We start from the raw sequence: 27,378 nt of genomic DNA on the forward strand, positions 1-27,378 counted from the left end.
AGAAGAAGAAGAAATTTATTGGAATCATGTTTGTGTATCCCAAGGAATCTAAGATAAAGGTGAAAGATGAACCGGGTCTCAGGGCAGCTCTGGGAACCTCACCAGCAGGAAATCATGGATCTTTGATTTAGAGATTAGCCATTAGTGTGTCTTAGCTTCTCCTTCCCAGACTCTGTATCTCTCAATTAAAAATCTTATTGGCCCAACTTTAGTGACTTGTCTTTCTGAGGCAAATCATAGTAGACACATGGCTGCTTAGACATGGATGAGGCCACACCTGTGACTGCTTGGATGTTGAAGGCTATTTTCTCCATCGATAGTTCTCTGAAAAGAGAAATCAGAAATAAATTGTGACAGTTGTCTATTATAGCAGTATTTATCACTTTTGGAAACTGAGAATGTTTTGAACACTTTATGATTTTGGTAAGTTGCAGATGGTTTCAGTTTACAGACAGTTTACAATGTTGTCATTGTTTTTTGGTGACTGATTTCACAGGAACTACTCCTTGCTCATATCTTAATCTTGTCATTTGTGATATTTAATCACTAATTCAGGTGTCTCACAGTTCTGAGGTTATTAGGTCTTCATTTGTCTTTATGTTAAGAGAACATGTGTGTTCTCTCTATACGCACACCCAATCTGTGTGGGTGTTGGAAGATATTATTTCCAACACAGGGAGTTTTACACTTACTAGCATTGACACTAGTGCTAATAAGTGTATAATGTTTGAGTATTACTACAATACTAATAAGTGTATTATGTTTCAAACATTAGCAAATAATGATTGTAGCTATATAGTCACTCTTTGGCTCTGTGAATTTGACCACTGCAGTAAATTTTCTGCTATTAAAGATCCAGATTTACTTGTCGGTATTATTTCTGTAATACTGGAAGGTTGTATACCTGAAAGAAGTAATTTTATATGAAAGTTTTAAGAGGGCACCAGTTGGTTAGCTTTCTAAAGGAAACAGGAGAAAATATTGGAAAATATGTGTTTCAAAAGAAAACAAATAAAGCTTTATCTTGGTACTTGAGATCCAGTATTGAAGTAAAGTAATACATTTTGTATAAAGATGATTTGATAAAGAATAAAAATTTTCAAGGAAGGAAAATATTGCCCAAGTAAACTGGGTCCCTGTGTAGCACTAGGCAGTCTACCAGAGATAGTGATTAAAAAATCGTGGTTGAGAAAATTTTCTTAAGGTACTAGAAGGGATTTCAGTTTTATGTACTGGGTCTTCCTCTGTCATTTTTAAATTGTAATAATGGTTTTCTGATGACCTCTCAGTCATCATTTAGACCCATATGAGTAAAAAGTAAATGTCTCTCCTACTAGAAATACAGGTAAAGTATATGAATAAGCAATTCACTGAAAAAGAAATATGAAGAGCCAATAAAAAAGTGCAAAGATCAACCCTGTGGATAATCAAGAAAATACAAACTTAAGAGTGAAATATTTCATACCTGTCAGAATAAAAATTAAAAAAAGTACAAGAAGAGAGGAAGATGGCGGTGGAATAGGAGGACTCTAGGCTTGCTTCATCCCATGAATACAACTAGATAACTATCAAATCATCCTAAATACCCCAAAAATTGTCCTGAAGACTGGCAAAACAAACTCCACAACTAAAGGTAGAGAAGAGGCCATATCAAAGAAGGTAGGAAGTGTGGAGACACAGTCTAGGGGAGAAACAATCTGTGGCTGCTGTACTCAGGAGGAAGCCACTGTCACAGAGAAGGGCAAGAGACAGACTAACACACAGGGAAGCACAGAGGGAGAAAATGAATCTCCATAGCAATTGGCTTGGAAAGTCAGAGAGGCAGAATTTCTTGACTTCTGACAACCAGCAGAGCTTAAAGCCTGGAGTTTTTGGTTTTGTTTTTTTTTAAAGATTTTATTTTTTTTTAAGGTAATCTCTATGTCTAGTGTGGGGCTCTAACTTACAGCCCAGAGATCAAGAGTCACATGTTCTACGAACTTAGCCAGCCAAGTGCCCCTAAGGCCTTAGAGTTTCAGAGGTCAATGGGCTTGGCTATGATAGAGCCTGGAGGGCACTGTGCTGCTCTTAGAGCGAAGGCTGGCAAGGAACCCAGAGACATAAAGCATGTAAACTGATCTGAAGAGTGCCTGGGACGCACAGTGGGGAGGTTATTTATTCATTTTGGTGCATGTCCCAGAAATGCAGTGTTCATGGAGAGAACCCTCCAGGAACAAAGGAACTGGCCAGCACCATTTCCCTCTGCCACCCTTCTGCATAAGCACAGGACCACCTGCGGGAACCAGCAGAGCGCTAACGCTTCTACATAACATGCTTACGTCAAGGCCCCCTCCGCCCCCCCCAGCAATGCTCCAGCAGAACCACCCTTCCCAGTCTTGTTTGCCTCAGTCCCAGTGCCACAAGTCCCTCCCCCAGAAGACCAGCCCAAACCCCTGCTCACACTGGTTCTCATGACATGGGAGTTTTGTAAGGCCTTGGTTCTGGCAGCAGTGGCGACAGGTCTCATTTTACAAGCAGACCAGAGCACACCTAGTTAAAATGCAGTACATTCAGGCCAGGGGCCAAACACTGCCCATGGTAGGCAGAGTCTGGATAGATAAAGATAAAGTGGCCAGGACAAAACAACAGAGCACACACAGTACACATTGGAGACATGCCTGGAAGCACCAGGCCCTGGGGAATGGGGGGCGATACATGGTAAGGCACTAGAGGACCTCTTCTTTATAAGGCTATTACCCTCAAGAATAGGAGACATAGCTGACTTTCCTAACACACATAAACAGGTACAGAGACTTAGACAAAATGAGAAGACAGAGAAATGTATCCCAAATGGAAGAATAGGACAGGTCCATGGCCAGAGATCTAAGTGAAACATATATGAGTAACATGCCTGGTGGGTATTTAAAGCATTGATCATAAGGATAGTCATGAAAACAAAAAGGAAAGACGGAAGATTCTTAACACAGAGATAAGGAATAACATAGCAGAGATAAAGGGCTCAATAAATGAAATGAGAAACATGCTGGATGGAATGAAGAGCAGGCTGGAAGAAGCAGAGGAATGAATTAATTATCTAGAAGACAGAGTAATGGAAAGTAATCAAGCTGAACAAAAGAGAAAAAAGAATTAGGCAAAATGAGAATAGACTTAACTCAGTGATTCCTTCAAATGTAATAACATTTGTATCATAGGAGTTACAGGATAAGAAGACAAAGAAAAGAGAGCAGAAAATTTATTTAAAGAAATAATACCTGAAAACTTCCCTGATCTGGGGAAGGAAACAGATAACCAAATACAGGAGGCACAGAGAACTCCCCAAAAAATCAACAAAAGCAGATCCACACCAAGACATATTGTAATTAAAAGGGCAAAATATAGTGATAAAGAAAAAAAAAATTAAAAGCATCAAGAAAAAAATAAAGACAGTAACATACAAGGGAAACTCCATAAAGCTAGCAGGGGATTTTTTTTTAACAGGGAGTGGCATGATATGTTCAAAGTGCTGAATGGGAAAAATATGCAGCCAAAAATACTCAGTCCCACAAGGGTATTATTCAGAATGGAAGGAGAGATAGAGTTTCCCAGACAAACAAAAACTAAAGGAATATATAACCACTAAAGCAGCTCTGAAAGAAATATTAAAGGGAACTTGTTGAGGGGAAAGGAAAGATCAAAAGTGACAGTGTGAAGGTAGGAAATACAAAATCAGTAAAACTGAATATTTCTCTAAAAAAATCAGTCAAGGAACTCACAAAATAAGAGGATGTAAAATATGACAACAAATACCTAAAACATGGGGAAGAGAGGCACAGAAAGAATGGGTTCAAAATTAAATGACCATCAACTTAATATAGACTGCTCTATGCAGAAGAGGTTATATACAAACCTAATGGCAACCATATATCAATAACTACTAATAAATATGCAAAGAATAAAGAGAAAGAAATCCAAATATATCACTAAACAAAATCAGCAAAACATGAGAGAAAGACAAGAAAGGATCAGAGAAAATCTTCAGAAACAACCACAAAACAAATAAAATCACAATGAGTACATATTGTCAATAGTTACTTTGAATGTTAACAGACTAAACTCCCATTCAAAAAAGAGAGGGTGACAAAATGGTTAAAATAACAAGACCCATTTGGATGCTGCCTACAAAAGACTCTTTTTAGACATAAAGACACCTGCAGGTTGAAAGTGAGGGGTGGGGAAATCTATCATGCAAATGGATGTCAGAAGAAAGCAGGGGTAGCAATACTTATATTGGACAAAAATGGACTTTTTTAAAAAAGGATTTTATTTATTTGTCAGAGAGAACAAGCAGGGGGAGTGGCAGGCAGAGGGAGAAGCAGGCTCCCCACTGATGAAGGAGCCCAATGTGGGGCTTGATCCCAGGACCCTGGGATCATGACCTGAGCTGAAGGCAGTTGCTTAATCAACTGAGCCACCCAGACATCCAACAAAATAGACTTTAAAACAGACCGTAACAAGAGACAGAGGAGGACACTATATAATAATAAAGGGGACAATCCAACAAGAAGATCTAATAATTGTAAATATTTATGCACCCCAACATAGCAGCACCCAAATATATAAGATAGTTAATAACAAAATAAAGGAATTAATCGATAATAATAGAATAATGGTGGGGGGACTTTAACACTCCACTCAAATCAATAGATCATCTGAACAGAAAGTCAACAAGGAAACAGAGGCTTTGAATGACACACTGGGCCAGATGGATTAAAAAGATATATTCAAAACATTCCATCCTATAACAGTAGAATTTTTTAAGTGCATATAGAACATTCTCTAGAATAGATCATGTGTTAGGCCACAAAACAAGCCTCAGCAAATTCAAAAAAATCAAAAGTCAACCATGCATTTTTTCTGACCACAATGCTATGAAACTAGAAATCAACCACAAGAAAAAGTGTATAAAGACCATAAATAATAATGAACCAGTCAACCAGGAAATAAAAAGAAATAGAAAAGTACGTGGAACCAAATGAAAATGAAATGACAACAGTCCTGGCACACCTGGTTGGCACAGTAGGTTGAGCCAACTGACTCTTGGTTTCAGCTCAGGTCATGATCTCAGGATCATGGGAACAAGCCCTGCTTCTGTCTCTACACTCAGTGCAAAGTCTGCTTGATATTCTCTCCTCTTCCCTCTGCCCCTTACCCCTTCTCTCAAATAAATAAATAAAATCTTTAAAAAACAAAACAAAACACAATGGTCCAAAACCTTTGGACCTGCAGCAGCAAAAATGGTTCTAAGAGGGAAGTTTGTGGCAATACAGGCTTATCTCACGAAGCAAGAAAAATCTCAAATAAGTAATCTAACCTTACACCTAAAGGAGCTAGAAAAAGAACAACAAACAAAACCTAAAACCAGCAGAAGGAAAGAAATAATAAAGTTTAGAGCAAAAATAAATGATATAGAAACTAAAGAAAAAATAGAACAGACCAATGAGACCAGGAACTGGTTCTTTGAAAAAAATCAGTAAAATTGATAAACCTCTAGTCAGACTTATCAAAAGGAGAAGAGAAAGGACCCAAATTAATAAAGTCACAAATGAGAGAGGAGAAATAACAACCAACACCACAAAAATACAAATAATTATGAGAATATTATGAAAAATATGCCAACTAATTGGACAGTCTAGAAAAAACGGATAAATTCCTAGAAACATATAAACTCCCAAAACTAAATCAAGAAGAAATAGAAAACAGACTGATAACCAGTGAAGAAACTGAATCAGTAATCAAAATCTCTGAACAAACATAAGTCCATGATCAGAAGACTTCACAGGCCAATTCTACCAGATATTTAAAAAAGAGTTAATGCTTCTTCTTCTCAAACTATTCCAAAAAAATAGAAGTGAAAGGAAAACTTCCAAATTCATTCTATGACCAGCATTACCCTCATACCAAAGATACCACTATAGATGAAGACACCACTACAAAAGAGAACTACAGGCCATTGTCGCTGATGAACACAGATGCAAAAATTCTCAACAAAATACTAGCAAACAGAATCCAATACATTAAAAAAAATCATTCACCTCAAGAGGGATTTATTCAGTATTCGTAAATCAATCAATGGGATACATCACATGAATAAGAGAAAAGATAAGAAACATATGATTCCAATAGAGGCAATAAAAACATTTGACAAAGTACAACATCCATTCATGATAAAAACCCTCAGCAATATACATTTAGAGGGAATCATACCTCAACATAATAATAGCTATATATGAAAAACCCACAGCTAACATCATCATTAATGGGGAAAAACTGAGAGCTTTTCCCCTAAGGTCAGGAACAAGACAAGGATATCCACTCTTATTCAGCATAGTACCAGAAGTCCTAGCCACAGCAGTCAGACAACAAAAAGAAATAAAAGCCATCCAAATTGGCAAGGAAGAAGTCAAACTTGCACTGTTTGCAAATGACATGATATTCTATGTCGAAAGCCCAAAAGACTCCACCAAAAAATGACTAGAACTGATACACGAATTCAGTAAAGTTGCAGGATAAAAATCAATGCACAGAAATCTGTTGCATTTCTATACAGCAATATTGAAAGAGAAATTAAGAAAACTATCCCATTTACAATTTCACCAAACATAATATGATACCTAAGAATAAACCTAACCAAAGAGATGAAAGACCGGTCCTGTACTCTGAAAACTATGAAACACTGATGAAAGAAATTGAAGATGACACAAAAGAAATGGAAAAACTTTCTGTGTTCCTGGATTGGAAGAACAAATATTGTTAAAATTTCTATACTACCTAAAGCAATCTATACATTTAATGCAATCCCTATCAAAATACCAACAGCATTTTTTATAGAACTAGGACAAATAATTCTGAAAGTTTTATGGAACCACAAAAGATCCAGTAGCTAAAGGAATCTTGAAAAAAGAAAAGCAAACCTGGAGGCATCACAATTTTGGATTTCAAGTTATATTACAAAGCTGTAGTGTTCAAAACAGTATGGTACTGGCACAAAAATGAACACAGCAGATCAATGGAACAGAATAGAGAACCCAGAAATGAACTCAACTATTTGGTGAATTAATCTTCAACAAAGCAGGAAAGAATATCCAATGGGAAAAGGACAGTCTCTTTAACAAACAGTGTTGGGAAAATTGAATAGCTACGTGTAAAAAAATGAAACTAGACCACTTCTTACACCATACACAAAAATAAATTCAAAATGGATTAAAGACCCTGATATGAGACCTGAAATCATATAAATCCTAGAAGAAAACACAGTTAATACCTCTTTGACATTTGCTGTAGCAACTTTTTTCTAGATATGTCTCCTGAGGCTAGGTAAACAAAGAAAAAAATAAATTTTGGACTTAATTAAAATAAAAGCTTTTGCATAGCAAAGAAAACGATCAGTTAAACTAAAAGACAACCTGTGGAATGGGAGAAGATATTTGCAAATGACAATAACTGATAAAGGGTTAGTATCCAAAATAAATAAAGAACTTATAAAACTCAGTACCCCAAAACAAATAATCCAGTTATAAAATCGGCAGAAGACATGAACAGACATTTCTCCAAAGAAGACATCAAGATGGCCAACAGACACATGAAAAGATGCTCAACATCACTCATCATCAGGGCAATACAAGCAAAAGTACAGTGACCACTTCACACCTGTCAGAATGGCTAAAATGACTGATAAATGGATAAAGATGTATCCATGTATGAAAGACCTAAATGTGAGACAGGAGTCCATCAAAATCCTAGAGGAGAACACAGCCTCTTCGACCTCAGCCGCAGCAACTTCTTCCTAGAAACATTGCCAAAGGCAAAGGAAGCAAGGGCAAAGATGAACTATTGGGACTTCAAGATAAAAAGCTTTTGCACAACAAAGGAAACAGTCAACAAAACCAAAAGACAACTGACAGAATGGGAGAAGATATTTGCAAATGACATATCAGATAAAGGGCTAGTATCCAAAATCGATAAAGAACTTATCAAACTCAACACCCAAAGAACAAATAATCCAGTCAAGAAATGGGCAGAAGACATGAACAGACATTTTTCCAAAGATGACATCCAATGGCCAACAGACACATGAAAAAGTGCTCAACGTCACTCAGCATCAGGGAAATCCAAATCAAAACCTCAATGAGATCCCACCTCACACCAGTCAGAATGGCTAAAATTAACAAGTCAGGATACGACAGATGTTGGCGGGGATGTGGAGAAAGGAGAACCCTCCTCCACTGTTGGCGGGAATGCAAGCTGGTGCAGCCACTCTGGAAAACAGTATGGAGGTTCCTCAAAAAGTTGAAAATAGAGCTACCCTATGACCCAGCAATTGCACTACTGGGTATTTACCCCAAAGATACAAATGTGATATGAAGGGGTATGTGCACCCCGATGTTTATAGCAGCAGTGTCCACAATAGCCAAACTGTGGAAAGAGCCAAGATGTCCATCAACAGATGAATGGATAAAGAAGAGGTGGTATACACACACACACACACACACACACACACACACACACACACACACACTGGAATATTATGCAGCCATCAAAAAAAGCTTGCCATTTGCAAAGACGTGGATGGAACTGGAGGGTATTATGCTGAGCGAAATAAGTCAATCAAAGACATATATATGATCTCACTGATATGAGGAATTTTTAATCTCAGGAAACAAACTGAGGGTTGCTGGAGTGGTGGGGGGTGGGAGGGATGGGGTGCCTGGGTGATAGACATTGGGAAGGGTATGTGCTATGGTGAGCGCTGTGAATTGTGTAAGACTGATGAATCACAGACCTGTACCTCTGAAACAATACATTATATGTTAAAAAAAAAAAGATAATAGGAAGGGGAAAATGAAGGGGGGGAAATTGGAGGGGGAGACGAACCATGAGAGACTATGGACTTTGAGAAACAAACTTAGGGTTCTAGAGGGGAGGGGGGTGGGGAGATGGGTTAGCCTGGTGATGGGTATTAAAGAGGGCATGTACTGAATGGAGCACTGGGTGTTATACGCAAACAATGAATCATGGAACACTACATCAAAAACAAATGATGTAATGTATGGTGATTAACATAACATAATAAAATAAAATTTAAAAAAAGATGTATCCATGTAAATATGTACAATGTAAATGTATACAATGGATGTAAATATGTACAATGGAAGTTAATTCAGCTATAAAAAAATGACATTAGTGGAAGTACAGAGTATAATGCTAGGCAAAATAAGTCAGGGAGAGGAAGAGAGATACCATATGATTTCACTCATATATGGAATGTAAGAAACATAACAGAGGTAAAGGGAAAATCAAAAAGAAAGAGACAGACCAAGAAACAGACTCTTCATTAGAGAACAAACTGATGGTTACCAGAAGGGTGGATGGTGGGGGTGGATGAAATAGGTGATAGGGATTAAGGAGTGTACTTATTGTGATGAGCACCAGGTAATATATGGAATTGTTGAATTACTACCTAAATTTCTATTAAATCTTACCCATCTTAATGCTATTAAATTCTTCCTTGATGGGCGCCTGGGTGGCTCAGTCATTAAGAGTCCGCCTTTGGCTCAGGTCATGATCCCAAGGTACTGGGATTGAGCCCCACATCGGGCTCCCTGCTGGGCGGGGATCCTGCTTCTCCCTCTCCCACTCGCCCTGCTTGTGTTCTCTCTCTTACTGTCTCTGTCTTTGTCAAATAAATAAATAAAATCATTAAAAAAAATTCTTCCTTGAGGAAATTCATTTAAAGCTCATGGTTGTGGTTGGAAAATACACTTGAGTCTCGAGTACACTTTTATTTTTGTGATTTTATCTTCAACTTTGTCATATGAGTTGTTCATAGCTGGGCAAATGTGTCTTTTTATGTTGTCTTTTCTATTTTTGGAAGAAATTAAAATATGCATTTCCAAGCTTCCTGAAAGAATTATCAGGTCTCCTATTTTCACCTGCCCTTCCATTTATTCCTATTTTTGGTTTTATTTTTTATATATTTTTAGAGCAGTTTATGTTTACGGTAAAGTTGAGAGGAAGATCTTAGAGACTTGCCATATACCCCTTGCCGTGACACATCTATAGCCTCCCCCATTATCAGCATCACTTACCAGAATGGTACATTTGTTACAATTGATGAATCTGCATTGGCGTGTTATAATCATCCAAAGTCTGTAGTGTATGTTAAAGTTTACTCTTGGTGTTGTCCATTCTGTGGGTTTGTACAAATGCATAATAACATATTCATCATTATATCATACACAGTATTTTCACTGTCCAAGAGTACTCTGTTTATTCATCTTCACCCCCGTAACTGCTGTCAATCACTGATCTTTTTGTTGTCTTCATAGTTTTGTTTTTTCCAGAATGTAATATAGTTGGAATCATACAGTATGTAGCCTTTTTTGTTTGGCTTCTTTCACTTAGTCCTATGCACTTATGGTTCTTCCATGTCTTTTCATGGCTTGATAGCTCACTTCTCTATAGTGCCAAATACTATTCTATTGTGTGAATGTACCACAGTTTATTAATTCACTTGGTTGCTTCCATGTTTTGGCAGTTATGAGTAATTGATCTAAACATCTGTGTGCAGGTGTTTATGTGAACATCTTTTTACCTCCTTATATATATACCAAGTATATACCAAGGAGTATGATTGCTGGGTTGTATTTTAAGAGTATATTTAGTAAGAAACTTCCAACTGTCTTCCAAAGTGGCTGGACCATTTTGCATCATTTATTCTTTATAGCACACTATTTCCAAGGTCTCACAGTTTTCTTAAAACTGTGCAATCTCTTTTTTTCTCAAATCCAAAACTTCTGTCTCCTTTCACCTGAATACAGCTTAAATGGTGATCGTATTCCCATGGTTCCAGCCTGGACCTTCTTTTCTCACTTTTACAGAATTTAGAGGAACAGTCTTTTCTAACTCACATACTTTAATGCACAGTTTTTGTTTTGATGATTACTGAAGTTATATCTCTATCCCGTATTACTTTATTAAAACTCCAGACCCATAAAGCCACTACCTATTGGCCACTTTTATCTCAGCTATTCCATAAGCATCAGAACATTAACATATCAAAACCAAATGTATATTAGCAACTACTCCTCTACAGATTATTTTCTGAATTCCCTTTGTAGGTGAGCACACTTTTCTGGTTGGCCAAACAGATGCTTAGGGTCTTCTTTGAATATGTCTTCACTCTCCTTTTTCACATGTGAGAATCTTCAAGTGTGGTTACATCTCTTCCCTCATTTTCTTTCAAGTGTACCTCTCCTATTCTTACTCCCACTCACATCCTCTTTGTGTTCTGCTTCAATTATGAAGAACCTCTAGCCAGCTGCTTTCCTACTGGCAGTCTTTGATACCTTCTCTCTTCCATATTAGAGTCTGTTGTTCAGAATGTGGTTTGGATGATCATTCCATCTGATTTTGTTAGCCCTTGTGGAAACTGCCAGTGATTCCCCCACTGCCTTGCAATAAAGCCAAAAGCCCTGCTATGGTTTTCAAGGTCCTCATACAACCTCTCTTGGCTGCTGTTTGTAGATTTTCCTGCACGTGCTCTGTTCTCTCTGGCCTCATATTCATGTCCCTCCTATTCCTTTTCCCTTGAATGTACTTGCTCTTCTTTCTGTCTAATTAACTTACACTTAGCATTCAGCTTTAGGTGGCAGTTCTTCTTCCCTTCTCCCTGTGCCCCACCTGGATTTTTTTGTTCCTCTTACATGTTCCCCATGGAGCCTGAGCAATACTTCAGTTACAATACTTCTAACACATTGTTTTGTAACTATAGTAATCCCCCTTATCTGTGGTTTTACTTTCCATGGTTTGTTACCTGGGGTCAACCACAGTCTGGAAGCAGATCCTCCTTCTCACTTATCATCAGAAGGTCATTAGCCTAACACTACGTCATGTGCCTACATCATTTACCTCACTTCACCTCATCAAGTAGGCATTTTATCATCACAAGAAGGATGAGTATATAGTATAATAAGAGTTTGAGAGAAAACCACATTCACATAAATTTTATTACACTATAATTCTATTTTATTACTAGTTATTGTTGTTAATCTCTTACTGTGCCTAATTTATATATTAAGTTTTATTACTGGTATGTATGTATATGAAAAAACATAGTCTGTATAGGATGCAGTACTATCTGTAGTTTCAGGCATCTACTGAGGGTCTTGGAATGTATCCCCGCAGAGAAGGGAGTACTAATGCGTTTCATTCTGACCTCTCCATCCCCATGAAGTGCTGTGTCCCCTTCACTTCTGGATGTGAGTCTCCAGCATAGGCCAAATGTGGTTGGTTATTTGCTGACGTTTTTCTAGGACAATGGTTCATACTTAGGGGTGATTTTTGTCTCCCAGGGGACATTAGCAATGTCTCGAGACATTTTTGATAGTTATGACTGGTGCGATCATGCTGCTGTTATTTAGTGGGTAGGAGCTAGGTATGCTGCTAAACAACCCTACAGTGCACAAGAGACTTCCCACCACATGATCCAGCCCAAATGACAATTGTGCTGAGGTTGAGAAATCCTGCTTTAGGATGAAGTGTAAAACTTCAGGGCACTGAAAGAAAAGACTTTTCATAAGAAAAAGATGAATTGAATTTGGAGTTCTCAATGTATGCAAATTTTTAGTATCAAGCAAGTTAATTTCTAGTCTAAACTGCTTTGGTTCTTTTTGTGGCCTATTAATATTTATTCAGAATTTGTGCTGTGGGGAAAACATGTGAGTCTAGTGCTTAATAATGGGTTATCAGCTACCTGCAGTAATTTAAGCATACACCTGAGATTGTGAAAAGTATATTGGAACTAAGCTATTTGAGAAGTTTCTTCATTTACTTTTTCTTACTTTAAATGTGCCTAGTAACAGGTGACTACCCAGGCAGTTTTTTGGAGATGTGGGAATGAGTGATGTCCTTTTTAAGCTCTTAAAAAGGATTTAACTGTAAAATCTCAGAAAAGGGCACAAAAAGTAAACTTTTTGTCTTACGATTAGATTAGCAAATGATGAAAACTCTAGTGCTACCCTGCACACTCACATACTAGTTCACACACACACTGATTTAACCAACAGTAACACTCATACACTTGTATCCTCTCTTTAACCACGTGTCTGCTACAGTGCCAGGGACATAGTCCATGTTGATTCATCAAAATAAGCAGGGCTCCTCATGAAGGACCCCATGCCTACCCTACAAATTGAGTGGGTACAGAAGATCCATTTCAACTAAATGTACTGTTTTCATTTAATAAATTTAAATTTTTGTAAATGTATTAAATTAGGGGTGCCTGGGTGGCTCAGTTGGTTAAGCGACTGCCTTCGGCTCAGGTCATAATCCTGGAGTCCTGGGATCGAGTCCCGCATCGGGCTCCCTGCTCAGCGAGGAGCCTGCTTCTCCCTCTAACCCTCCCCCTTCTCATGTACTCTCATTCTCGCTCTCGCAAATAAATAAATAAATCTTTAAAAACATATTAAATTAGAAGAGCTTCCTAATACACTGGAAAATTAGAATGTTGAAGGATAAATTGTTGCTGATGTTAGAACAAAATGGGACTGACCTGCAAAACCAAGTAATGGGAAAATAAGATACCTACCACATTTAAATATTTTAGTGTGTGTCTAAGTAAAAACAGAAGACATCACAGAAAAAGTTTTGATTCTTCTGTCCAGGATTCACTATATGATATGATCTCTGTTTTATAATCCACTTTTCAAAAACATTTTTGAATTAGAAATTTGAGTAGGAGAAAGTAAGAAACATTTTAGGAAATGTTAGGAAAAGAGGCAATGACTCGTATTCTTAAATAGGAACTGTTGATAGTAATTTCAAAATAAAAGTTTAACCTATAACTATTTACAAAGTTATTTCAATGAATATAACCAGAAGAAAATGGAATAAAGGCATATGTAAATATGGACTTGAATAAAGAGTTCTCCAAATTTAACTGCATTTCTTTTAATATTTTTCAGAGTTCTACAGAAATTTTGGAATATTCATCAGATAGTGAAAAGGAAGATGACTCAGAGAATGTCTTGTTCATTGATTCTGAATCCTCTCCCAAATACCACATGGATTTTGGATCTGATGATAGACAGATGGAGAGACTGATAAAGCCGAGGGTGAAATCTGCAGAGACCATTTTGTACACACCCCAAAAACAGACGTTTCCCAGGATTCCAGACAGATCAGCAAACAAGAAGAAGCTTCTAAGGTTAAATTACACCTTTTTTTTAAAATCCTTTTTTTCTTAAGTTGTTATCTTTCTTTAAAATCCAAATACCTGAAATGTTAATTTAAAAATACTTAAACTTGTTTACGTGGGGAAGAAAATTGACAGAGTAGAATTGTAACTTTGATAAGCAATTATAGAAGTTCTAATTTCTGGAGATGATTTAGGGAACTGTTTATCCAAGTCAAGCATTCACTGTTTCAGTCAACAGCTTACATGATTAATCCTTAGTGGGATTGGTTATTTGGGTTTATCAGATTTTATTGAGCATCAGTATTCCAGATACTTAGACAATTAAGACAAGACTAGATAAGACTATTCCTGTTTTTGAATAAGTTATATTATAAAAAGGGAAATAGAAATAAATATATTCAGTTTATTTTTACAAATATGGTTACGGAGATTGTCCAAGGGAACACTTGCAAATGCAAAGATGTATGAGAGAGCAAAGACACCCAGATAGGAAACTGGTTGGTATGTATATGAATAACCATAAGGGCCAGGCCATGGGGGGTCAAGCAGGACATGTGAAGGGGATAGGGGTATGCATTCCAAGAGCCGTGTCCCAACCCTGTGTAATACATGGTCTCTTTGTGTTTTAAATTAGAACAAAACAATGAAAAAATTTCAATGAAAATGAGAACTTGTGGGAAGCAGTGCCATAAAAGCAAACTTAATAGAGTCTCAAGGAAAAAGGAGTTTCAGTAGAAAGAGTAAATGTGGCAATGAAAAACACAGGTTTAGATCTGTTTAGGAAATGTTTACATCGAGGCAGGCAGGTACAGTGTATACTGAGAACTCAATGGCAATGTTAGTGAACTAGCAGGGGAGGAAGCCAGGAACCCATGACTCATGGAGTGTCCAAGACAAAGAGTAGAGACAGTGCTGTGATTCTTCTGCTAGGACTAGGATTTCAGGCAAGAAGTCAGATGTGGAGATTAGCTGCTAGTGGATTGAAAGGGATCTCGGGTCCAGAGAGTCACCAGAGGAAAGATGAGGCCTATTTAGAGAATAATGAGGAGGACCCAGCAGAGACAGAGTGGTTAGGGATAATTGCTCTATCAGTGTCCAGGGAAGGAAGTAGGGGAGGGGGATCAGGAGAGGAGAGGCCCATCTTAAGTGTAGGGGTGGAGGCACAAGCATAAAGATGTCACAGAGTCTGGTAGGATGGATGTAGCATGGTGGGTCAGTTCATGCCTATTCACCATATGTATATGTTAACATAAAATAACTCAGAAGGCCGTATGCCCAAAGCAGAGAAATTTAAAGCATCAAGAGAGAATGGTGGTGGTTTATATAGTTTCTGGAAAGAACAGGAAGGGAAGACAATTAGAGGGATTTGAATGTCCTTGTTGAAGTTGATGCCATGCAATTACAGAAAGCCATGTCCCCCACCCTAGTGAGGGCCTACTATGTGCTGGGCACCGTTGCATATCCTGGAGACATAGCAACTACAGCCCTGACTGTAGGGGAGTGTGATGAGGACCCAAGAAGTAAAGTAGAAGTAATGTCAAAAGAAGATAAACTTTATGGAAAGAAATCAAATAAAAATAGGGATCAAGACTGGCTAAGAGGTGTGGCAAAGGGTATTTCATAAATAAGCTGACATTGCCTAAGGTGAGGCAAGAGGGTGGTGCAGGGGATCAGATGGTTTTGTTTTATTTGGTTTTTCTTTTTGTTTGTTTGTTTGGTTGGTTGGTTTGGTTTTTCTTGGTGAGAAAATCATGAGGCCTTATTATTTTTTTTTTTTTGAGGGAGGGAATTGTTAGCCTTTTACTTTATTGTAAATTGACCATATACATTCTTTCTACAGTTTATATATTGGGGTCTGAGTTTTTATTACTGTTTTGCTTCTATATTTTCAAACAAAAATTGGATTTTTTTTTTCCCACTACCTTTGCTGTTTGGCATTGAATTCTTTTATATGTGAACAGGTGTATTTGGCAAGAATGTATGAAGGGGGGCACCTGGGTGGCTCAGCCGGTTAAGCGGCTGCCTTCGGCTCAGGTCATGATCCCAGGGTCCTGGGATCGAGTTCCGCATCAGGCTCCCTGCTCAGCGGGGAGCCTGCTTCTCCCTCTCCCTCTGCCTGCCTCTCTTCCTACTTGTTCTCTTTCTCTATGTCAAATAAATAAGTAAAATCTTAAAAAAAAAAAGAATGTATGAAGGTTTCTATTTAGTGTGTTCAGTTCTATCAGTTGGTAATATTGTGTCACCCACCTACCCCATTAGTTTTTAAAAGTGGAAAGTTGGTCTGCATTTTATTTATTTATTTTTTAATTTTCTTATTGTTATGTTAATCACCATATATTACATCATTAGTTTTTGATGTAGTGTTCCATGATTCATTGTTTGTTCATAACACCCAGTGCTCCATGCAGAATGTGCCCTCTTTAATACCCATCACCAGGCTAACCCATTCCCCTACCCTCCTCCCCTCTAGAACCCTCAGTTTGTTTTTCAGAGTCCATCTGCATTTTTAGTAGTAATAATCTCTTTTTACATTTACTGTGTTCTTTTTTCTTTCAGTCTTATGAAAATATAAATGATATACAGTATTGTTTAAGGTGTATAGTGTAATGACTTGATTTACATATATTCTGAAATGATGACCACTATAAGTTTAGTTAACATCACCTCATATAGATACCAAGAAAAAAATGTTTTTTTCCTTGTGATAAGCTCTTTTAGTATCTATTCTCTCAGCAGCTTTCAAATATACCATACAGCATTGTTAACCATAGTCCTCATGTTGTACATTACATGTCCAATGCTTATTTATCTTATAACTGGAAACTTGTACTCTTTGAGCACCTTCCTCCAGTTCTGCCCCCCACTGCCACCTGTGGTCACCACAAATCTGATCTTTTTTTCTATGAATTTGTGATGGGGTTTTTTTGTTTTTATTTTTGTTTTGTTTTTAGATTCCACAGATAAGTGAGATCATAAAGTATGTATCTTTCTCTGTCTTACTTATTTTACTTAGCATAATGCCCTCAAGGTCCACGCATGTTGTCACAGATGACAGGAGTTCCTTCTTTTTTGTGACTGAATAATAATCCAGGCAGTGTGTGTGTGTGTGTGTGTGTGTGTGTGTGTGTGTGTGTGTGTGTACACGTACCACATTTTCTATATTCATTCATCTGTCAATGGACTCTCAGATTACTTCCATTTTTGGCTATTGTAAATAATGCTGCAGTGAACATGGGGGTGCAGATAACCTCTTCAAAATAGTGATTCTTTTCCTTCAGATATATACCCAGCAGTGGAATTGCTGGATCATATAGTAGTTCTATTTTTAATTTTTTGAGGAACCTCTGTACTGTTTTCCATAGTAGCTGCACCAACTTACATTTCCACCAACGGTGCCCAGGAGTTTTTTTTCCTTCGTATCTTAACAAGAATTTGTTATCTCCTGCCTTTTTGATGATAATCATTCCAACAAGTGTGAGGTAATGTCTCATTGTGGTGATTTGCATTTTCCTAACGATTAGTGACGTTGAACACCTTTTCCTGTACCTGTTGGTCATTTAAATATCTTCTTTAGAAAAATGTCTATTCAGATTCTTTGCCAATTTTTTAAAATTGGGTTTTTTTGCTATTGAGTTGTATAAATTCTTTATATATTTTGTATATTAACTCCTTATCAGGTATGTGATTTGCAAATATTTTCTCTTATTCTGTAGGCTGCCTTTTGATTTTGTTGATTATTTCTTTTGCTGTGCAGAAGCTTTTTAGTTTGATGTAGTCCCACTTGTTCATTTTATTCCTTGTGGTTTAAGTGTCATCCAAAAAATTATTGCTAAGACCCATGTCAAGGAGCTTTTTTCCTATATTTTCTTCTAGGAGTTTTGTGGTTTTATGGATTAAGTTTTTAATCCACTTTGAGTTAATTTTTGTGAGTAGTGTAAGAATAGGAGTCTAGTTTCATTCTTTTATATGTAAATATCCAGTTTTCCCAGCACCAGTTATTGAAGAGACTGTCTTTTCTCTATTGGGTATTCTTGGTCCCCTTATCAAATTTTAGTTGACTCTTTATACATGAGTTTATTTCTGGGCTTTAATTCTGTTCCTTTGGTCTATTTGTCTGTTTTTATGCCAATACTATACTGTTTTGATTGCTGTAGCTTTATCATATAGCTTGAAATCAGCATGTGTGATGTCTCCCACTTCGTTGTACTTTCTCAGGATTGCTTTGGCTATTTGGGGTTCCTGTGGTTCCATACACATTTTAGAAGTGCTTTTTCTATTTCTGTGAAAATGCCATTGGAATCTTGATAGGGATTGCATTGAATCTATAGATGGCTTTGGGTAGTTGGGGACATTTTAACAATATTAATTCTTTCAATCCATGGACATTGGATATCTTTCCATGTATTTGTGTTGTCTGCAGTTTTTTTCATCATGATTCTATATATAGAGAAGATCCTAAAGACTCCATTGAAAAACTGTTAGATCTAATCAATGAATTCAGGAAAGTTGCAGAATATGAAGTTAACATACAAAAATCGGTAGCAGATCTATATATACACTAGCAACAGATTAACAGAAAAATAAATTAAAAAGATGGTTTTGACCATGTTCATTTGTACATTATATATCTGAATAGGATATGGGTCTGAACCTCATTGACAGTGCTGGTGCTAGATGTAGGCTCCTATGTCCAGATGGTTTTAAAGCACAAGCAAGGTCAGTTTGCAGGAGATCAAATGCAGATTGAAAGGAATATCTGTCTATGAGGTCTGAGCCGGAGGCATTCTGCAGTGGTTGGGGCCCAGAGGAAGAAGCTGCTGTGGGGGGAATTGAATCTTAGAGAATGTGGTGTCCTGGAAGTCAGGTAAAGATGTGTCTTTGAGAAGGAAAAAGGGCAATTAACTGTGATGGATGCTGCTGGGTTGCACTGTGGAAGCCAAGGAATGTGGGGCTTTCTCATTGGTATGGCTGGGCTAAACCAGACTGCTGTGGGTTTAAGTGAGAATGGAAAAAGAGAAACTGAAGACAGCATGAATAGAAAATTCTTTGGTAGAGTTTGCTTTAAGAGGTGTAGAGAACTGGTTGTTAACTAGAAGGAATGTGGAGATTGAGATTTTTTTTTTTTTATGGGTGGGAATTACAGCACATGTTGTATATTCATGGGGAAGGTCCTCAGTAGGGGAAAGAAAGGATAACTATTGGTATGGTGTCTGATTTGGTGACAGGAGTGTGCAAATGGGGGGGTATGCTGGGTCAGGAGCATAGACATCCGTGAACAGTTGGGAGGGCAGAGCGTCCTCAGGTGCAGGTTGCTGGTAGCTATATATGGCAGTGGGAACTCAAGTTCTTTCTGATCACTTCCATTTTGACAGTGAAATGGAAAGTATCTTCATTAGCTTAGAGTAACGACAAGGAGATGGCATTGGAGGAATGAAGCTAGAGAGTAGATGACATAGTCCTGTAGTGGGGGAGTCAATGGACAAGGAATGTATATTAGGAGTGTCTGGCAAGATAAGGGAGATCAGTCAATATGGATTGAATTGTGGGGCTACAAATGTGGAACAGGCAGAGCTTGAGATTGTCCAGTAATTGATTACAATGAAAGTAGTCAATAAAAGTTCCATGTAGTGATTGTAATATTGGACCATGAAATCTAGACCAGGTAAGGTCAGAAATAGTAACAGGCAGGGTGTGGAGTACAAAGAGATGGGGGATAGGACCAGCCTATTTTAGATTGGGAAGAGGTTGGTCAAACACGTTTAAAGTGCTGAAACTAGAGGTAATAAACTAGACAGGTAAGAATGATGGGTGCTCAGAATTGAATTAGTGGAGGGAAGCAGTTTGTAACTTCAAGATGTAGAGAATGAATGGGGCAGATGAATGGCTGAGGTGAGGTGGGGGAGGACTTCATGGAATGGGGAAGTTAAGGTATTAGAAGGCACTGAAATCAAAAAGAACAGTAGCCTAAAGCCCAAGGCTCCAAAGGATGGGTGGGACAGCCCTGAAGGTGCCCGCCTCTGTGTAGGGGTGGACTCTTCCTCTCTTTCTGTGCTTCACAATTGAAGTATAAGGGAACTGGAAGCCTTTGTGATGAGCAAGACTGTCTCTTCCTGGCCCTCCATGTTCATTGGGTAGAAAGGAGGGAAGGGAGGGCAGCTGCAGTTTAAGGTCATTGCCAGGTTGTCCTTAGGGGAGGAGTAAGATGAAAGGAACTTTAAAAGAAGTTGAGGACATAAGAGTTTTTGCTGATGATTGAAGCAACTCCAGCAATATGCAAATGATTGTTTTCTTGTGATTTCTAAATGATAACTAAATAACGGATGTCTGTTTTGTGGTCATTCCTTTAATGTTAATGTGTTTAAATATTAAAAATGAGTTTGATGTGATTAGGGTTGTCAGTCTCAGGCTTTCAAACTGGAAAACTCTTGACAATAGGAGCCAGCTTTGCTAAACTGACTAGAAAAGCTTATGATTGCCCATGATGGCAGTTTGTTGACCTCCTTCTGAAGCAGGGAAAATGGTATCATTTTGATTCATAGGCTGCTTTGTAATGAAAGCACTAGAGCATCATGCTTTTAGAGAGGAAAATCTCTTAGCTAGTTGTCTAATAATGATCAAAGAAAGTTTTACATTAAATATTGGCTTTGTTGAAGTGAACTCTTATGAAAATGCTGAGAATACTGATGCCCTGATAATCCTCACAATAAAAGATAACCAACTTTTGTCATAGAAGGACAACAGAGTACCTGAGAAATAAACTGCTGCTAAGGAAAACAAAAAACAAAACACACACACACACAAAAAGAGGTGTAAGTAATAGATTTTCCTTAACTAGAATGAATAGAACAGTGATTAAAAGAATTGTTGCCTTTTTTGTTTGGTTTGGTTTGGTTTGGTTTGGTTTGTTTTTTTGAGCAGCTTGGCATTTATTTATTTATTTATTTATTTATTTATTTATTTATTTATTTATGATTATTTATTTGAAAGAGAGAGACAAAGCAAGAGAGGGAACACAAGTAGGGGGAGTGGGAGAAGCAGGCTTCCTGCAGAGTGGGGAGCCCGATGCAGGGCTCGATCCCAGGACCCTGGGATCATGACCTGAGCTGAAGGCAGACACTTAATGACTGAGCCACCCAGGCACCCCTGCTTTTATTTATTTATTTTTAAATTAACATATAATGTATTATTTGTTTCAGGGGTACAGGTCTGTGATTCATCAGTCTTACACAATTCACAGCGCTCACCATAGCATATACCCTCCCCAGTGTCCATCACCCAACCAACCCATTCCTCCTACTCCCCTCCACTCCAACAACCCTCAGTTTGTTTCCTGAGATTAAGAGGCTCTATGGTTTGTCTCCCTCTCTGGTTTCTTCTTGTTTCATTTATCCCTCCCTTCCCCTATGATCCTCTGTCCAGTTTCTCAAATTCCTCATATCAGTGAGATCATATGGTACTTGTCTTTCTCTGATTATTTCGCTTAGCATAATACCCTCTGGTTCCACCCATGTCATTGCAAATGGCAAGATTTCATTTTTTTGATGGCTGCATAATATTCCAGTGTGTGTGTGTGTGTGTGTGTGTGTGTGTGTGTGTGTGTGTGTATAAGTATACCATATCTTCTTTATCCATTCATCTGTTGATGGACATCTAGGCTCTTTCCATAATTTGGCTATTGTGGACATTGCTGCTATAAACATTGGGGTTCACATACCCCTTTGGATCACTACATTTGTATATTTGGGGTAAATACCCAGTAGTGCAATTGCTGGGTCATAGGGTAGCTCTATTTTCAACTTTTTGAGGAACCTCCATACTGTTTTCCAGAGTGGCTGCACCAACAGTGTAAGAGGGTTCTCCTTTCCCTGCATCCTTGCCAATATCTGTCATTTCCTGACTTACTAATTTTAGCCATTCTGACTGGTGTGAGGTGGTATCTCATTGTGGTTTTGATTTGTATTTTCATGTGTCTGTTGGCCATTTGGATGTCTTCTTTGCAGAAATGTCTGTTCATGTTTTCTGCCCATTTCTTGAGTGGATTATTTATTCTCTGGGTGTTGAGTTTGATAAGTTCTTTACAGATTTTGGATACTAGCCCTTTATCTGATATGTCATTTGCAAATATCTTCTCCCATTCTCTCGGTTGTCTTTTGGTTTTGTTGACTGTTTCCTTTGCTGTGCAAAAGCTTTTTATCTTGATGAAGTCCCAATAGTTCATTTTTGCCCTTGCTTCCCTCACCTTTGGTGATGTTTCTAGGAAGAAGTTGCTGTGGCTGAGGTGGAAGAGGTTGCTGCTTGTGTTCTCCTCAAGGATTTTGATGGATTCCTGTCTCACATTTTGGTCATGAGTATTCTGTAGTTTTCTGAGTACAGAACATTTCTAATACTTGTTTTTCTTATGGTATCACTTATCTCTCAGATTCTCCCCTTGTGATCCAGTAGTTGTTTATCTTTTTTTCTCAGCTTCTTTATTCTCTATCATTTGGTCTTCTATGTCACTAATTCTCTCTTCTGCCTCATTTATCCTAGCAGTTAGAGCCTCCATTTTTTATTTCAACATGGTTAGACTTTTAGTTCTTTTATTTCTCCAGAAAAGGATTCTCTAGTATCTTCTGTGCTTTTTCAAGCCCAGCTAGTATCTTTATAATTGTCATTCTGAACTCTAGTTCCGACATCTTACTAATGTCCATATTGATTAGGTCCTTGGCAGTCAGTACTGCCTCTTGTTCTTTTTTTTGAGGTTAGTTTTTCCGTCCTGTCATTTTGTCCAGAGAAGAATAGGTGAATGAGAGAACAAAATGCTAAAAGGGTAACAATGACCTCAGAAAAATATACACTAAACAAATCAGAAGAGACCTGAAACTGGGGGGAAAAAGAAAGGAAAAAAAAGAAAAGAATGTGATCAGGCTGGTGAATAGAACAGAGCCACACACTAGATTTTGGGTGTATTTTGGTCTCTTAGAAGAAATTGCCTCCCAAAATTTTAAAGAAAGAAAAACATATATATACACACACACAAAGGGTAAATATGATGAAGGGATGGAATATGATGATAAAGATGAAAATTAAAAAAGATTTTATTTTGTCTATTTTTTTAAGATTTTATTTATTTATTTGAGAGAGAGAGAGAGCATGAGAGGGGAGAGTGTCAGAGGGAGTAGCAGACTCCCTGCTTAGCAGGGAGCCCGATGTGGGACTTGATCCCAGGACTCTGGGATCATGACCTAAGTCAAAGGCAGTTGCTTAACCAACTGAGCCACCCAGGAGCCCAAAAAAGATTTTAAAAAAGGAATTGATAGGATAAGTTGGTTGAAAAAAATGAAAAAAAAAAAAAGAATGTGATCAGGCGGGAGACTAGGACAAAGTCATACACTAGATTTAGGATATATTTTGGTCTGTTAAAAGAAACCATATCCCAAAGTTTTAAAGAAAGAACTTATATGTATACAAAAAATAAGGTTAAATACAATGAAGGGATAGAATGACTGTAAAAATGAAAATTAAAAAAGATTTTAAAAAAGGAAATTGATACGATGTTGGCTGAAAAAGGAAAGAAGAAAAATTCAACTAAAAAAATAGAAAAAGAAAAAAATAAAGAAAATTTTAAAAATTAACTTTGAAAGACTAAAGAATTAGGGGGGAAAAAGTCATGAATTCTATGTGCTGTATTCCGCCAGCGCTGGGGTTTTGCTGTTCTCATTAATCGGTAATCTTGGTCTTGGCTGGATGTTCTTTGCTGAACTTCTGGGGGAGGGGCCTGTTGCAGTGATTCTCAAATGTCTTTGCCTGAGGCGGAATTACACCACCCTTGCCAGGGGCCAGGCTGAGTAATCTGCTCGGGTTTGCTCTCGGTAGCTTTTGTTCCCTGAGAGCTTTCCTTACAGCTTTGGAGGAGGAGAGTAAAAATGGTGGCCTCCCAATCCCTGGTCCCGGAGGAGCCAAGAGCTCAGGGCGCCACTCCTCAGTGAGCCCTCAGAGAACAGCTGTCCATCACTCCTGTCTCCCTGCTCTCTGGCCGCACTCCATGCTCACCCGGTCTATGACCAAGCATTTCTCTCTCTGGCATATGACCCCGTTTGGAGTCTCCAATTCCAGCAGACTCCTGCAGTGTGCTCCCGTGCCTCTTGTGGGGAAGCAGGGGGACATGTCCCCGGATCTGCTGCTTGTTGGGTCCCTGCTCAAAGAGTAGTGATTCAACTGTGCCGTGGATCACGGTTTATGGCAACCCGGAGCTGAGAGCCCACTCCTTGGCTCCATCTTTGCAGCTGGCTTTCCCACTCCCATACTTGGGAGCTCTGCCACACTCAGGCACCCCAATCTTTCTGTGACCCTGAGGATCCTGAGACCACACTGTCCCAGCAAGGGTTCCACTGCCCGCTTAGCCACTGGAGCAACATCTCTCAACAGAGCAGACTTCTTAAATTTGCAGTTTTGTGCTCCACTGCTCCATCACTTGCTGGTAGCCTGCTGATGGAGGCTCTCCCCCTCCATCTATCTTCCCGTATATCGCCTCGGATTCACTTCTCTGCACATCCTACCTTCCAGAAAGTGGTCGCTTTTCTGTTCACAGAATTGCTGCTATTCTTTTTTTTTTTTTTTTTTTTATTTTTTTTATTTGTTTCTTTGACAGAGAGAGAGAGAGAGAGAGAGTGAGAGAGGGAACACAAGCGGTGTCGGGGGTAGGGAGCTGGAGAGGGAGAAGCAGGCTCCCCACTGAGCAGGGAGCCTGATGCGGGGCTCCATCCTAGGATGCTGGGATTATGACCCCAGCCGAGGGCAGATGCTTAACCAACTGAGCCACCCAGGTGCCCCAAATTGCTGCTATTCTTTTCTTCAATATTCTGTTGAGTTTGAAGGTGTTCTGAATGGTTTGATAACTATCTAGCTGAATTCCTGTGACCAGGCGGAATTTAGGTCTTGGGAGCTAAAGACTCTGCCATCTTGGTCCTCCTCTTGTTTTGTTTTTAACTTGATAATTGCTCACTAGTAAGGATCAAGTTAAGTAGTTATTGGCATTTCAATGTTGGAAGACATTGGCCTTTTCCCTTGGCTTTGCCCCATAGAGAAATATTATTCAATCTCTTTGGGCTTTCTTTTTGTTGTTATTTTTTAATTTTTATCTTTTTGGTTCATGGATTCATTGTGTTTAAGTCATAACTAATAAAAGTCAATGCAAAATTGGTCTTATATTTAAGTATGTTTTCAATAATAAAGCCATATTTCTCCATTCTTATCATCAGGTTATTTTTCACAATGTCTATTATATCTAACAGAAAGCAAAACTTGAAAATACTATACTACATGTATTTAAATTATTTTTTTCTTTACTTATATAGCATATTAAAAATATTTCAGTGAGCTTTTTTTCTGGAAATGTTGGAAGAGTTTTGAATCTTTATTCTTTTTCACTTCATATTGTTTTTGAAAAAATGTTTAGCACTGTTGAATTGATGCCAGGAACCTTTTCAGGTAGGTTACCAATCAACTTTTTTATATAAAAGTTAATTAGAATATCTTAACTTGCTTAGTGAATTTTTTTTCTCCGTTGGTGTGTTGAATTTTATCTCTAAATAACTTTGGTGACTGTATTGAAAATAGTCAATTTGGAGGCTCTGATCCAAGATGGCAATATAAGAACCTCTTGAATTCACCTTCCCCATGAAGACACCCAATCTATAGCTACACATGAAGCAGTTCCTCTTGTAAAAAATCCAGAAACTGAGGGACTCTTATACATTGGATGAGTTAGAAAGTACCCACATTGAAAGGGGTAGGAAAGGATAAGACACACTCTAGCCATAAATCCCACCCCTAGCATAGTGACATACACTAGGTAGGGAACTCATAACTCCCTAGTTTTCCATGAGAAACAAAGAGTTTGAACCCAGCGTCTAGCACCCCAACTTTTAAGACTTTCACTGGAGAGATGAACCCCCAAAATACCTAGTTCTGAAACAGGGCTTGTGTCCACAAGACCCATAAGACTATAGCAAACTATTCTTCACCTGGCTTGGACCTGTTGTGGTTTTCCCTCCAGGGCTCAGCACAGAGGGAGTATATAACACCCATCTTCTAGTCTTTTCCTGAAAGCTGCCTATTTGTGTACTTTAAAAGCTGCTGCTGCCTGAGGATCAGGCTTCTAATTTAGCACACACGTAGGTACTGACTGTCATCCTCCCTAGAGATCAGGGAGGTCAGCAGATGACATCTCCGTGCCCCCTGTAGATCTTCAGTGTCTCCCAGAGGGTACATCTCTTGATCTCCTGGCTCTGATGACTAGGGGGACTTGTAGTTTGTGGGTCCCATGGGTCTGTAGCAAACAAGGAAGCAGTTCTTACCTGGCTATCCCTTGAGGACTCAGAGCAGAGATGAGCAGAGGAAAATGCTGAGCTCCTAGTCTTACCCTGAAAGAAGTCTGCTTGCATACTTTAAAAGCTGCTGACTAAGGGTTCAGCTTTCAGTCAGCTTATATCTAGTGCTGACTGAGATCCTACCCTTTGGCACACTGACAGGTATTGGCACCCACAACTACTGGGAGCTACTAAGGAAAAAAAGGCAGTTTTGACTTCCACAAAGAGATAACTAAGAGCTCAAGGCAGGCTGAACAATAAGGTCCATCTCCTACACAAGACCACTTTATAAAGACTGGAAGAGTGGCTGTTTTACCTAATACATAGAAACCAAAACAGAGAATCAAGGATAATGAAGAAACAGGAACATGTTCCAAAAAAAGAACAAGGAAAAACTCCAGAAACAGACCTTAATGAAATGGAGATAAGTGATTTGTCTGACAAAGAGTGCAAAATAATAGTCATAAAGATGTTTAGCATGGTCAGGAGAATAATGCATGAACAAAGTGAGAATTTTAGGAGATAGAAATAAAAGAATGTACCAAACAGAAACCACAGACCTGAAAAGAATACAGTAACTACAGAAAAATTCAAAAGACTAGATCAGCTGGAAGAAAAGATCAGTGAACTCAAAGATTGGGCAGTGGAATTCATCCAAACACAGGAACAAAAAGAGAAAAAAAAAATGGAAAAGACTGGAGATACCTTAAGGGACTTAAAGGATACCATCAAGTGGATGAATATTTGCAATATAGTTGTCCCAGAAAAAGAGAGACAGAAAGGAGCAGAAAGCTT

At 38.3% G+C, this 27,378-nt stretch overlaps 1 protein-coding gene and 1 long non-coding RNA gene across 10 annotated transcripts in view; one reads left to right on the top strand and one right to left on the bottom strand.

The window, feature by feature from the left end:
* LOC112823055 (uncharacterized) lies at nucleotides 1–26,683 on the bottom strand. Its single transcript, XR_003207909.2, has 3 exons — nucleotides 26,572–26,683; nucleotides 10,125–10,225; nucleotides 1–324 (listed from the first exon to the last, which is right to left on the bottom strand). It is a non-coding gene; the product is annotated as an uncharacterized lncRNA (long non-coding RNA).
* The window catches only part of SPIDR (scaffold protein involved in DNA repair), a 584,775-nt gene that overhangs the window by 221,861 nt on the left and 335,536 nt on the right, over nucleotides 1–27,378 (top strand). For all 9 annotated transcript variants that reach the window (XM_025870570.2, XM_025870572.2, XM_025870571.2 and 6 more), the window contains one exon: nucleotides 14,001–14,242. In XM_025870570.2, the coding sequence (XP_025726355.2) occupies nucleotides 14,001–14,242 (242 nt within the window). The remainder of the gene's footprint in view (nucleotides 1–14,000; nucleotides 14,243–27,378) is intronic.

The sequence above is a fragment of the Callorhinus ursinus genome, unplaced genomic scaffold (assembly GCF_003265705.2).
Source record: "Callorhinus ursinus isolate GAN/ISIS: 27379988/994484 unplaced genomic scaffold, GSC_fseal_2.0 scaffold5, whole genome shotgun sequence".
Lineage (NCBI taxonomy): Eukaryota > Metazoa > Chordata > Mammalia > Carnivora > Otariidae > Callorhinus > Callorhinus ursinus.